Below are 12467 nucleotides of genomic sequence, written 5' to 3'. Positions count from 1 at the left end.
AAGCTTTTATACACAGTGGACAAAGGACTATTTTACTCTAAATAGCAGAATAACACAATACCCAGAACAGTATCCGACACTCGCATACAAACTCTGGCAATGATATGTAAAGGAATATATACTCCTACACAAACTGTACAGTACTGACCGACGTTTGTGTAAAACCTTGACACTGGTAGGACCATGAGGCGTCTACTTATGGGAGGTAACCCATGACATTGATCAATTATGATGTGTAAGGTAGTACATTGTATATATTCATCGGTTTATCTGATGATGTACAATAACATCATTCTTATAGAGATGAGAAACAGCATTTTTCATTGAATATTGATAAAGTTGAACAAAAATCTTTGTTTTAATATTTATTTTTATTGCTTCTTTCATGAACCTGATGTTATATTAATATCATCATTATCACAGTTCACTTATATTGTGTGTACTGTTTAATACGAGACAACTGGATAGTACCGATACTAGGCAAAACAAAAAAACAAGGGACATAACTCATAATGAAACAAGGCATAAATGAATACACAAAAACACATAACATAAATTAAGAAGGATTGTAGTTATTACGTAATTAAAACTTAAAATATTTGAACCCAGTTTTACCAATATTCATTAGCTTGATGATATATATATGTAAAAATTTGTATCGCTGATATTTTTAATCCAGAAATTAGTTATTAAAATAATTTAATGTTTTCCAGGATTCTGAACGATTACTTTTAACATAAAAACCCCCCAGAAATGTTCTTCCTGTTTTTACTTTATATAATTTTTGAGGAAAAACGAAAGTTGAAATTTTCCTCGGACGTATCATTAAGTTCAAAGATTGTTACAACAAGGTTCAATATTATTTCTATACCATACTCTGTTTTCTTGGGCTAAGGTGAGACATTTCATGATTGGTAAAATTAACAGGTTAAACAATAGACTTACACCAACAATCAATTTCTCCATATACAATGTACGAGTACATCATAGTATTTCAGGAGTGTAGAAATATAGTGTTTCCGTATAGCGTTGAAGTCAGTACAGGTATAGTAACATATACATTTTTATGTATATTTGAAAATAACGAAAGCAGGAAGTTGCATTATCTATGTGAACAATTAAAGAAAACAAGCTATGGAAGTGTGTGTAATAAGATTGGACAGCAAAAATCAATTTAGGCTTCAAATTTGATACATCCTAGTTGACTTCACATAATTTTAATACTGTCAGTATAATAAAGACTTGACCACTTTTTTTTACAATCTGTGCATAACATACTGATGATGAATTAAATTATCTGATCTTCGATAAACCAGAGTTTCTTGGGTTTTTGGTTTTGATTTGTATTATATATTTATGTGAATTCTAATTTACAAGGATCTGGATGTCTTGTTAACTTCTGAAGAGAATATTTGAAGATCTACTTTGGTTTACTCCCAAAACAATTAAGGATGAACTTTTATAAAATCAACAAATACCACCATTTTTTTTTTTTACAGAAATTCATGCACACAAATAAATGTTTAATATCCTGCGAGTAAGGATAAACAGATAAGGTGGCAGTATATAACAAGTGACTAGAAAGTTGAATTAGAGGCCTAAGAGTAACATTTACTGGCATTCATTATCCAGATCGAAAGCAATTATATTTATACGATAGCATTGTAAACATAATGATGTATTAACAGAATCATATTTCAGTGACACAAATCTCCTTAAGCTTTCCACGCTAAGATCCAGTATAGGACATCTTTGCAGAGGGTGTCAGACATATGATATTTACCAATATCAATAACAATTCCATAATAATAAAAAAAACATTTTTTTCCCCTGCCTCTGTGATCTTTATCATATCTGGCAATACATGTACTAGCCAACCTAACGTCAACAGTTTGCCAGGATCCTTCATAAAACAGCTAAAATATTATCGTTGCTCAAATATGAAAATTTAAATACAATACGTGAAATCTTCATCAGTGTAAAAATCTAATTAATTTAAGAAAATAGTTAACTGTTTATATACAATTCTGTGTAATCAAAATATTCTATAAACATAAAAGTACAAGGAAATAATCAGCAAAAGGAAGGTGACTGTTCAAAAAGATGTTATGTTGTAACTGTTATTCTTCCTTCTCGATATAACTTTTACCCCTTACCATAAAAGATATTCGAAAACAATATGAAAAACTTCTTCAATGTGATCTATAATGAAATGACAATGAAATTCAATAAATTTGATTGATTAACAAGTCTGGATTTGATTGGCAGTCCTACTTATACCATAATTTATTGCTAATGCTCACAAATAAGCCCCCCTCCCTCTAGTAAAATTGACGGTACAGTACATTTAGTAGCCTCATGCTCATCGCTTTTTTTCCAATTTTTACGAATTAGATCAACTAGGCTTAGGGGAGGGGGCTTAATTACAAAATACAGCAAATATCAGTAATACAAATAACTGTGTGACGTTGATACATTTCTTGAAGTTTGATTCCAATTTATTTCAAAATAGACGCTGCCAAGAATAAAATCTGACATTATTTTAATCAAACTTTAAGCATAAGCCAACTGCCAAAAGACAAGTAGAAACTCACTGCATATGATTATTTCCCCTCCAATTTTTCGATAAGCTGATTTTAATAAACCTACTGCTAGATGTATAATGGCTTAGTGTAAAACGAGTTAACCGACACCTGACGAACAATACAACCTCTAATATCAGACATAATTTGATTGCCTTAAAAGACTACTTTTTCCATCTTTAGCCTCAATTTCACCGACAATTCATTTCCTGTTGATGTCAGCAAAAACAGCTTTTAACTTGATAAGTAGTATAACCTCATCTATCTAGTTAGTTATGTTAGTCTATGACGTCATGCTTGCCAGAACAAAGAAAATATTAATCAATATTTGTTTACATATCATTTCTATTTTGCTTATCTTAAAAATCTAGTCATAAAAATCAGGAAGCGTAACATTTCTACTGTAATTAATAAATAGAATTGTAGATACGCACATCATTTAATAAATATTTGCCATTTCTAACCTTGGGACTAGACATCAGAAATTGTACGTTATCTTTATACAGCATGAACAAGACTGAGAACAGATTTTCCTTTCAGTGAATAAATAAAGCAAATCAATTTTCCAACAATATTTCAACCAAACTCAGAAAAAAAACAACATCTTACAATATTTCACTGTAGACAATATCTATTAGGTGATATCGTTGGTTTAAGAAACAGCTGGCCCCAAGATCATGAAACTATCTTAAATCTAAAATTGTCTTAAGTTTTGACTTAGCTAATCACGAATAACGTCATGAAAACTGACGTCATGTGTGTGATTGGCTAAGCAAAATCTTCAGTCCAAGATAGATCCTGGGGCCCGATATCACAAATTAACTTCTAAAAACTGTTACTGTAACTACAAATTTGTCTCCGTAAGTAATAAAATTTAATCAAAACATATTGTATCTTTCACATTTATAATTCAACAAATTTATTTCTTTAAAAAGTCCATAAAAAATATTGTTTTATTTATTACGCATAAAAACTATCTGAGGTTTTGTTAATAAAGGGTTCTGGATAACTCAGGGTTCATATTGGACAGGTTTCACTCGTAATAGGCACATTTATGTACATGTATTTACCTAAATCAAATGTTCATGTATGCAATGTATGTAGTTATTCACTTAGTCATCAGTAAGTATATATGTTCATGTAGAATAAACACATTGCATATTGATTTGCATAAAATATAAACCCAAAATCTAAAATGTGTTGAACTTTGACCTGAGTAAATTACATTAATTACAGGATACGGCGCAATGGACATCAAAATCTTCTATTCTCTCATATACATGTACACACATTTCGATAAAACCTTACGGCTTAAATTTTATGCAAAGATAACAAACAGGAAAAACAAATAATTACACAGTAGAATCTTGTCAACCAAGACTCAGATAATCAAATTTAAACTTTTTACATGTTCCAAAACTTAATATATTCCTTATTTACTTATTGAGAAAATCAGCTATTTTGAACTCTTGTCACAGAAACCACCTTAAAATGTCCAAATTTAAAATACTGCACTGCAATTGTAATTTGTAACTGAAGTCAATATGACACTTTTTCATTTTCATTCTTCAATATATTTACCAGTGAACTGTCAGAGCAAAAATCAACTTTTAATTGATAGTTGGATAATGTTTATCTTGTGGCAATAAATACTCTTGTTATAAATTGTACAAATTCTACTATGCAATACATGTAGACAGTTACATATAAACCCATACACCAACAACATGAACTGATTGTTTTGAGTCAAAATCTTAAAACATTTTAGCACATTTTAACTTACCAAATTTTCTTTTTTAACTTTTCAATCGACATTTTTCAGCAGTTTACATTATTAGTTCCAGGAAATAATTAGTTTTGTTATTTTTTTATGCTTTCAGCTGAGCTAATGACAAGTCTATCAAATACCAGTTCTGTTACTTTGATATCTTGCATAAAATATTGAATCCTTAAAACTGAACTGGCCAGAACTGTTATGATGGACAACAAACATTTTTTAATCGAACTGGAAAATATCTTTGTGCAAAAAGTATTTGTACAGAAACATATCAGAGGATGAAACAAAAGCTTGCTCCAGAAAATCCCAAGTTTTAACATTAAAACTCTGAACAACTGTGCATGTGTACTTTCACAAGCTAACAGGTGTAACAAACACAAACTTCATTTTTATTCAATTACAAAATAAAATCTTGATTTCTAGTGATATACATTTTTGTATAAAGCATTATAAAACTAAATATTCTTGGCACAAACATACCCCCAAAAATATTTCACAATAAAGCACCAAGCGTTGTCTAATTTGATAGAATTATGAAATGGCAGAAAACATTACACCTTTCTTCTTCAAACCGTTATAGTTTTTGAGTCGGACACACAACAAGAGCAATTATTCTTTTGACAATGTCTTCTTTTTCTGAATTGTATAATGTCACATCCTTACATCCTAAAACATCTTCGACACGCCAGGGGTTATGCTCACTTACTGGGTAATATCTCTGCGTAAGTGAGAGTAACCCCTGGAGAATTGAGGATGATTTTCTGATTGTATGATAATGATTTAATATGTACTCCGTAAATCCTTGCCATCTCTTTTTAAGAGGCATCTAACAGAAACAATAAAATGATTAGTTTTCTGGCAATGAGTGCTATATTTTGTCTTGATTGATATGTCATAGTAATGTTATTTTCTTGAGATTTCTTTGTAGTAATATGTATGGCTCCCAACCAATGACATGGCAATGCATCATTTTGACGTTTGAACTTTTCCTATCTGGCACTTTGGATGTGAGGTATTACGCCTCGCCTTCCCGTGAATGATAGTAGTCCGACACAAGTTTTGACCCATTGATACCGCGCACCGTGATCTTACTTGGCCTGACCAGCAAGCCATGGTCTGGCTTACACGAAAAGTAACGTTTGTCCTGAACACATCCATCATTTTTACCCTTGGCTGTACGAAGTTCTACTCCCACCCAGACACCATCACCGAATTCAGCGGGACCGATGTAACGCACATTACCTGAAAATACAAACAAAACCTCAAGTCAAGTACTGTTAAGTATATATGTATTAAACACAGATATTATAACTCATTAGATAATGTTCAATGTCCATCATCACTGGAAAATTCTATCTAGCCAACAGTCCTGGATCGCAAGTGCGAAGTCACAAATCATAAGTGAAGCAACTGTATCCCTACATTCAGGTAGATGCAAAATATGTCTGTCCCTGATTTTGAAGCGCTGTTATGGAATAATTGAGAAATGAAATCTATCCCTGGGGATAATATAAAGATAAGGTGACACCCCCCCCTCTCTCTCCAAGAAGAAACATTGAAGAAACTCTCCGATAAACCTTCCAATTTCTTTGACATTTCATCCCTCTGGTTTGTATATACCTCACCCAAAGAAAAGATTCAATGTTTTAATATAGTAACCATATATGATAACTACTGCAGTAGTTTGATGCTAAGAATTATAATACACAAAAACACAAAAAATTCATGGAAAAGGAATTCAAATACACCAGCCCCTTTCTCTTTCTTACACTTTAAAGGAAATCTTTTAATAACAAACTTTCGCCCTTGAAATAGATAAATATTTTCCTTTATCTACATGGTAGCTTACCTAATTCACTATTACAGAAGACACTCATTCCAACCTCCAGTTTGAATGGTGCGCTGGAGCCTGGTACTCTGGCTAAGGACAGTCCACTCTTAGGCCTGAAAAAAGATATAATACATGTGTCAGCATTCTGTATGTAAACCAAAATACTTCGGTCTTAAGCACAATATGATATAGTTTTATAAGTAACTGATTGAGTTTCTTTGAACTCTAGATAAATCTTACCTTTTGATTGGTGTCTTGGCACGATTTTGAGTGCTAAATGGAACACCTGTTGTCAAAAAAAGGACATCTTTAAAGAAAATACATTCATCATGAAGTGTAAATTGGAAACACATGAAAATTTAAATATTTGTCCAATATATTGAATTGATCTCTTTAAATAAAATCATTTGTGTGCAATTTTCATTGAATTTTTGACAAATAAGAAAAAAATTATGTACTTTTTCAACCCTTTATTTTTTCAACAAAAAGTATACTTTTGTACAGAAATATATCAAACAGTGTTGATCAATACATATTAAGCAAGTAAGTAGTTATTGGAGTAAGGTATTTTATTTACTTACTACTATTTGAGCGTCTGTCATGTTTTTCTGAAACAGCACCCCAACTTATGGCATCAAGGGATTCGTTAGAACTGAATCGTCTTTCACCAAGTCTGCAACACAGAGGCAATTACATAGGTATTAAAAAGATATACACCTCAACATTGTAATCAACATACAAAAATAAAATCTAAGGTAGAGTCCCTATGTTCTCTGTTGGATCACCGATGAAAAATATTATAATTTGTTAATTTACCTGACTTGGTGTAGCTCGCCCATTTACTATAGCAAAGAGTTTTGTAAAACAAAATTAAGACACCTATTATGTTTTAAATTTACACAAAAAAATGATTTACACTATGAGGGGAATTACATTCCTGTGAACCTATTACTGATAATACAGCATATCACAGAATGCATTACCTGTCATGATATTAGATATAAATACTTTTCTGCAACTTCACTGGGAATTATTTTCAAATGCTCTAACTCCCTTAAAGTGATCTATAACTGTACTTGTATGAATAAAGAGGTGTAACAAGATTTAACTGGAAAATAACTTTCAATGTCTGCATTCAGTAGAAAAGTGGTTGGACTTTCCACCTTAAACCATGTTCTTTCCAACTCCTTCTAGAGTTATTTTTTCCAGGCATTAAGTTCAATAACTAAAATACTGCAGGCATGTGCCAAGCCATCATCAGCCACAACAAAAGCTACTTATTATCTCCCTTTGACTATTGGAAGTTTAAGTGTAAGTCGTGCTTTTATCATGAGGTTATATGCTCCAAGTCTATGGAATCAAAATAATTGGAGTTGGAATTACTTGCTGTAGTAGTTCCACATTTTTCTGTTAAGTTTCCAAAGACGTGATAGTTTTAAAGCAATCAACATGACTTACTTCTGTATCCGTGACAACGGAGCGAACACACCATGTTTAGGTTTACAGTGGAAGTAGCGGTCTGTGTTTACGGAACCATCGTTTTTCCCAACGGGACGGTCCAATTCTATACCATACCATATACCTAGGAATAGAAATATTAAATTGTAAATATGAAGAAGAAACTGTTAGTATACAGGGATTATCAATCTTTGCATGCATTACAATTGATCATTTGATACAATGTGCTCACTGCAATGCAAAATTTCAAAACATTTACTTCCTTTTTTCTGTGTGCTAAAAATCAATTAAAAAACTTCATCATTCTAAAGCTTCCCTCTTGATATATTTCTTGTTAAAAACAGGGAGGTGTTTCAAAAGTACACCAATTTAAACAAGAAATTATCTCCAGTCCTCATTCAGGAAAGATCTGCCATTAACAACATACCTGGTGCAAACCTGGCCTCCCCACAAAACCGAACTGTGCCTTTCCTCTGCCCTGCCACGATCACTCGATCCCCTAAATCAATCTCTGCCAGATCTGCTATAGACGATGTCCGACACTTCAGTCCTGTTTGGATAAAAATAAGTTCTGAACAGTTGTAAAACAAAGACCTTTGTATAAACATTATTTTGACAGATATTAGATAAACAAATAAAAAGAAATCTTTCACTTGAATTCAATAATTTATGACTTAAAGGTATTTGGGGTTCGGAGGCCGTTCTATTACAACCTGGAATTCCAAAGGTAAATAAATTGATGGTACTGAAAATTCTTCCCGATAAGTCTTTCCAACTAACATTAATTTTGTATCCCAGTTCTCAGTGTTGATATCTGGGAGGAATTGATGATGAGGGTAAAATGAAGTTTTAATTATAATTGTTGGATATATGATCTTATCACAAAATACCTAAAATATTGTCGAACTGGTTCTTTATTTACCAAACTAAAATTTATATACCAAAACTATTTTAAAAAAAAGTTATAATCAAAGGACTTTAATGTGGAACAGATATTCGTTGGATTTCATGTTTTTCAGGTACTAATGATGTACAACCGGATGCTTTGTCAGTTTGCTGTAAGCATTACATTTAGCAAAACAAATGAGATTTACCTGAAACTGACAATTGTACAGTTACAAAAATAGTTTATTTTGATCGTAGCAACATCAATGAGCTCAAAGGGGTGACAAGAAACATCATTTTTGAGATAGTTCATTTAGGACATTGTCAGACTTTATATTTATCTCAAACATCTTTAATAACTCTAAAACTAAAGTTAAATATTTGTTGGAGAATGAATAGGAGGAAAACCAATATTTGAGCAACATACTGTCAATCAATTAAATGACAACTATATTTAACTTTTATAAATTAATGCAATCTTTTTGCCTTCAAGCCGACATTAACACCAATGATCTACCGAGTCACTTTTCTAACAGGTTTCTCAAAAGTCTAGTCTGGTGATCAAGACATGCTGAGATTAAATGTCTTAAACTATATACCCTAAAGCCCAGGAAACAAGTGGCAAAATATAATTGCAATTGACACACACTGTAGTTATACCAGTGAATAAGATTTATGTCTGTCCCAAGGGTCACAATGTACCAATTATGATAGCAGTAACTGTGGCATTAAAACATGTACTATCTTCATCATAAAATACGTCTGGAGTAAAAAGTAAGAATCTGGCTACATTCCTTGATATTTTTTAACTAGGCTGTGTTCATATTATTTTGTCAAAAGTTAGTCTCCAAAGAAAACATCTGAAGAATTCTCCAAGGAAAAAATATATAAGAGGGCATGTTTCTCCGAATATTTTTTTATTTTCATACAGAAGATTCTGTAAAATTCCAGGAAGCATATCCACTATAAGCTGCGATAATGTAGCTTCAGTCAGCACCAGAACGAGGCCGGGTATCAATATTAGTACTAATCCACTATAAGAAACTGATCGTCTGTCACCGATGTTTACGAAAGCAACTATCTACAGAATATACACATATACTGTATATATGTATCCAGAATTCTAATACACACACATTAGTGTTCCATGTGGCAACAACTTATGTATGCATCAAGTATTAGCATTTGGTTCAAGGTGTCACCTTATAACACAATACAGACTTTATTGAAATATTCAAATGATTTCTTGAGGGTTGAATAATTCAGAACCTAATATATTCCATGGGCTGGAGCCTTCCAATGAAATAAGATAAGGATTTTCCTTTGAATGGCAATAAAAAATAACCTGCACCATTATAAACCATCCTTTTGACGAGGCGAATACAAACTTTGCGATACCTTAATGCAGTGTGAAAAGCTATATTAAACTATATAGCTAATACGGGTATTGCCATTTAACACATTAGCCCAAGCAAAGTAATTATTATATAAACAGTTTAATATTGCTAGCATGCACCTTAATTTTTGTCTAAACACATGTGCTTTGATAACCTCGCTGTAATAACAAAGAATAATGGAACTCCCCCTGTCTAAGTGGAAATTTCAAACAATGAAACCGGTCAGGCTTTAGAATATTATCATGTTTTACCCATCCCAAGCAAAGAAGGAAACAAACAACAATTCAGCGTTTTCGAGCGATACATGGACACTTTTTGAGAAAAGTGTATGGCTCTGAAAAGAGCCGTTTGGGGCTGTCAATGACAGTTTTGAAGGCAGTTTTTTTTTGTCTCGAGAGTTCCTGGCCGGACATATGTGCGCTGGTCAGTGGCTGATGACGACCAGACAAAGGGGTAGGGTACCCCAGTCGTTTGGTAGGAGAGATCTTTACGATCTTTGTCTTCGGCAGATTCACACACTGTCGTTGGAATCCGTAGCTGGGTCCGAGTCGACATCCATATTTTCTTCGTCCCAATCGTCATCTTCGTCGTCGCCATGAAGTGGACTGCTTAAGAAAGATACGGGATCATTTTCGCTGAAATCGTCATTGAAGTCATCATCCTCTTCAGTTTCGTTCCGTACCTGGCATCGTAAATCAGTGATTTCGTCAGCTTTGGCCGAGGCGTATTCGTAGAACATGTTTCGTACTCCTTCAGTAACCGCCATTCTCAGCCGGAGCGAGTATCGAAATGACCGGCGATTTTCCTTGCTGGCTTTCTCGTAACGTCTTGATAATTCGTCAAGTTGTCTGTTCAGTGCAATAATTTCGTCGCATGCTCGTTTGAATGATCGTTCAGATTCCATAAGTTTGGTGGGAGCTGTGGAAAGCAGAGAACTCATCCTGTCTTCTTCGTTGTTGATAACAGTGTGATGTTTACCGCGCTATCCCGGTTTGTCTTTACCGCTCTTTCCGGCCACGTGACCTATCACGTGGTCATAATCCAGTCACCCAATGAGGGGCCAGGAACGGGATACTCATGCTAATGCTGTGTATTCCAACGTTGTCAGTAGTAAATAATTTACATATTCTAAATTCTTATGCATAACATAATACACAAGTAATTTATAAATGCCTCGATAGTACATGCATCATCTAAACAAATGAAAAATGTCTTTGTTCAGATTTCTTTTTCTCATATGTTTATTTATCTTGTAAATATGCAGTTTTTTTCTTGTAATTTCACCAAAAAAATATATGTCACGACAGAACACAGCAAACTGTTATCCAATATATATGGCACAAAATTTCTATTAAACTGTATCTTTATTTTGTGAAAAACTGTATAAACATCTAGTTAGGTATTTAATTTATATGATTCATTTATGACTATGAATTGCCTTATTTCTGATAGCAACATCGTCAATATAAGATATTGCAAAGTTTATTAGTTTATTGAAATTTGACTGAACTGAATAAGATTTCAAAATAAACAAAGAATTTTTATATACATATATATATGATTAAATACACTTTATTCATGAAACAGTATATACTGATTAAGAGACATTCAGTTAAAAAGTATGAAAAACTGAATCATTGCTTTCACCATTCAATTTTGTCTTATAGTGAACATTATTATCTCCAAAACATTACCTACACAATAGAAGCTGCTTGCAGCTGGATGTCATAAATTCTATTTTTAGATACAATGCATTCATGCCATTTTTAACCCCATTGAAAGAAAATGCTACTTTGTTTAAGTTTGTTTCACAAATAACTTTGAAGTGCTGCACTGCCTGACATGTGACAACTTTTTTTCTGTTTTATATTTGTTTTCAAAAACATTTAAGAATATTTCCACCATTTTTTTTTTAAACTCTTGTTTGAGTTGTATTACATCTGCTTCGATTCACTGCTGAGTAGTTATCCAGCAGACGACACACCAGTAAAAAAACATCTGTTAGTTCAATATCTACCTGATGTACTTCATCAGCTGCGTCTACACCTGTTGTCAAAACTGTCTCTCAAATCTACCTGGTGATACCTAATTAAAATACGACTTGTTCGCCTGTATGGCATAAATTAATTAATTATCCAAAACTGACCTCTAAATTGGGTCACTGAAGCAATTGATGAGGTTACATTTATGGCATCAAACTATCCACATAGGTAACAGAAACATCTATATGGCAGTCATTAACTACGGATTCCTACCCAGGTAGATATCAGGTAAGACATATCCAGGTAGATCACAGGTAAGACAAACTGCAGGAGGCTATTTAGATATTACTTGACACCTGGTAATTGAGTCACACCTCGAGTATTGATTTAAGGGACACATGCCAGCACTCACTCAGTTAATTGTATGGACAGGTAACCATTCAGATGATTGCTTGCTCGGATGGCACCTTGGAACCATTGAATGAAAACTAATTTTAAATACACATTAGTGAGAAAACACAAAAGTTTTAATCTTCACAATGAGATCCCCCCCCC

At 33.0% G+C, this 12467-nt stretch overlaps 1 protein-coding gene across 9 annotated transcripts in view; it reads right to left on the bottom strand.

Moving 5' to 3' along the window:
- Window positions 1-352: 352 nt before the first annotated feature.
- LOC110454540 (CAP-Gly domain-containing linker protein 4-like) overlaps window positions 353-12467 on the bottom strand; it is a 43189-nt gene continuing 31074 nt past the window's right edge. For all 9 annotated transcript variants that reach the window (XM_021504074.1, XM_021504075.1, XM_021504072.1 and 6 more), the window contains 6 exons: window positions 8076-8198; window positions 7649-7772; window positions 6772-6863; window positions 6431-6476; window positions 6209-6303; window positions 353-5601 (listed from right to left, as the gene is read on the bottom strand). In XM_021504074.1, coding sequence (XP_021359749.1) covers window positions 5375-5601; window positions 6209-6303; window positions 6431-6476; window positions 6772-6863; window positions 7649-7772; window positions 8076-8198 — 707 coding nt within the window. In that variant the 3' untranslated portion in view covers window positions 353-5374. The remainder of the gene's footprint in view (window positions 5602-6208; window positions 6304-6430; window positions 6477-6771; window positions 6864-7648; window positions 7773-8075; window positions 8199-12467) is intronic.

This window comes from Mizuhopecten yessoensis, unplaced genomic scaffold, assembly GCF_002113885.1.
Source record: "Mizuhopecten yessoensis strain PY_sf001 unplaced genomic scaffold, ASM211388v2 scaffold7907, whole genome shotgun sequence".
In the NCBI taxonomy this organism is placed as follows: domain Eukaryota; kingdom Metazoa; phylum Mollusca; class Bivalvia; order Pectinida; family Pectinidae; genus Mizuhopecten; species Mizuhopecten yessoensis.
The sequence above is the reverse complement of the archived record's forward strand: the minus strand, read 5'-3'. Positions and strand labels throughout refer to the sequence as shown.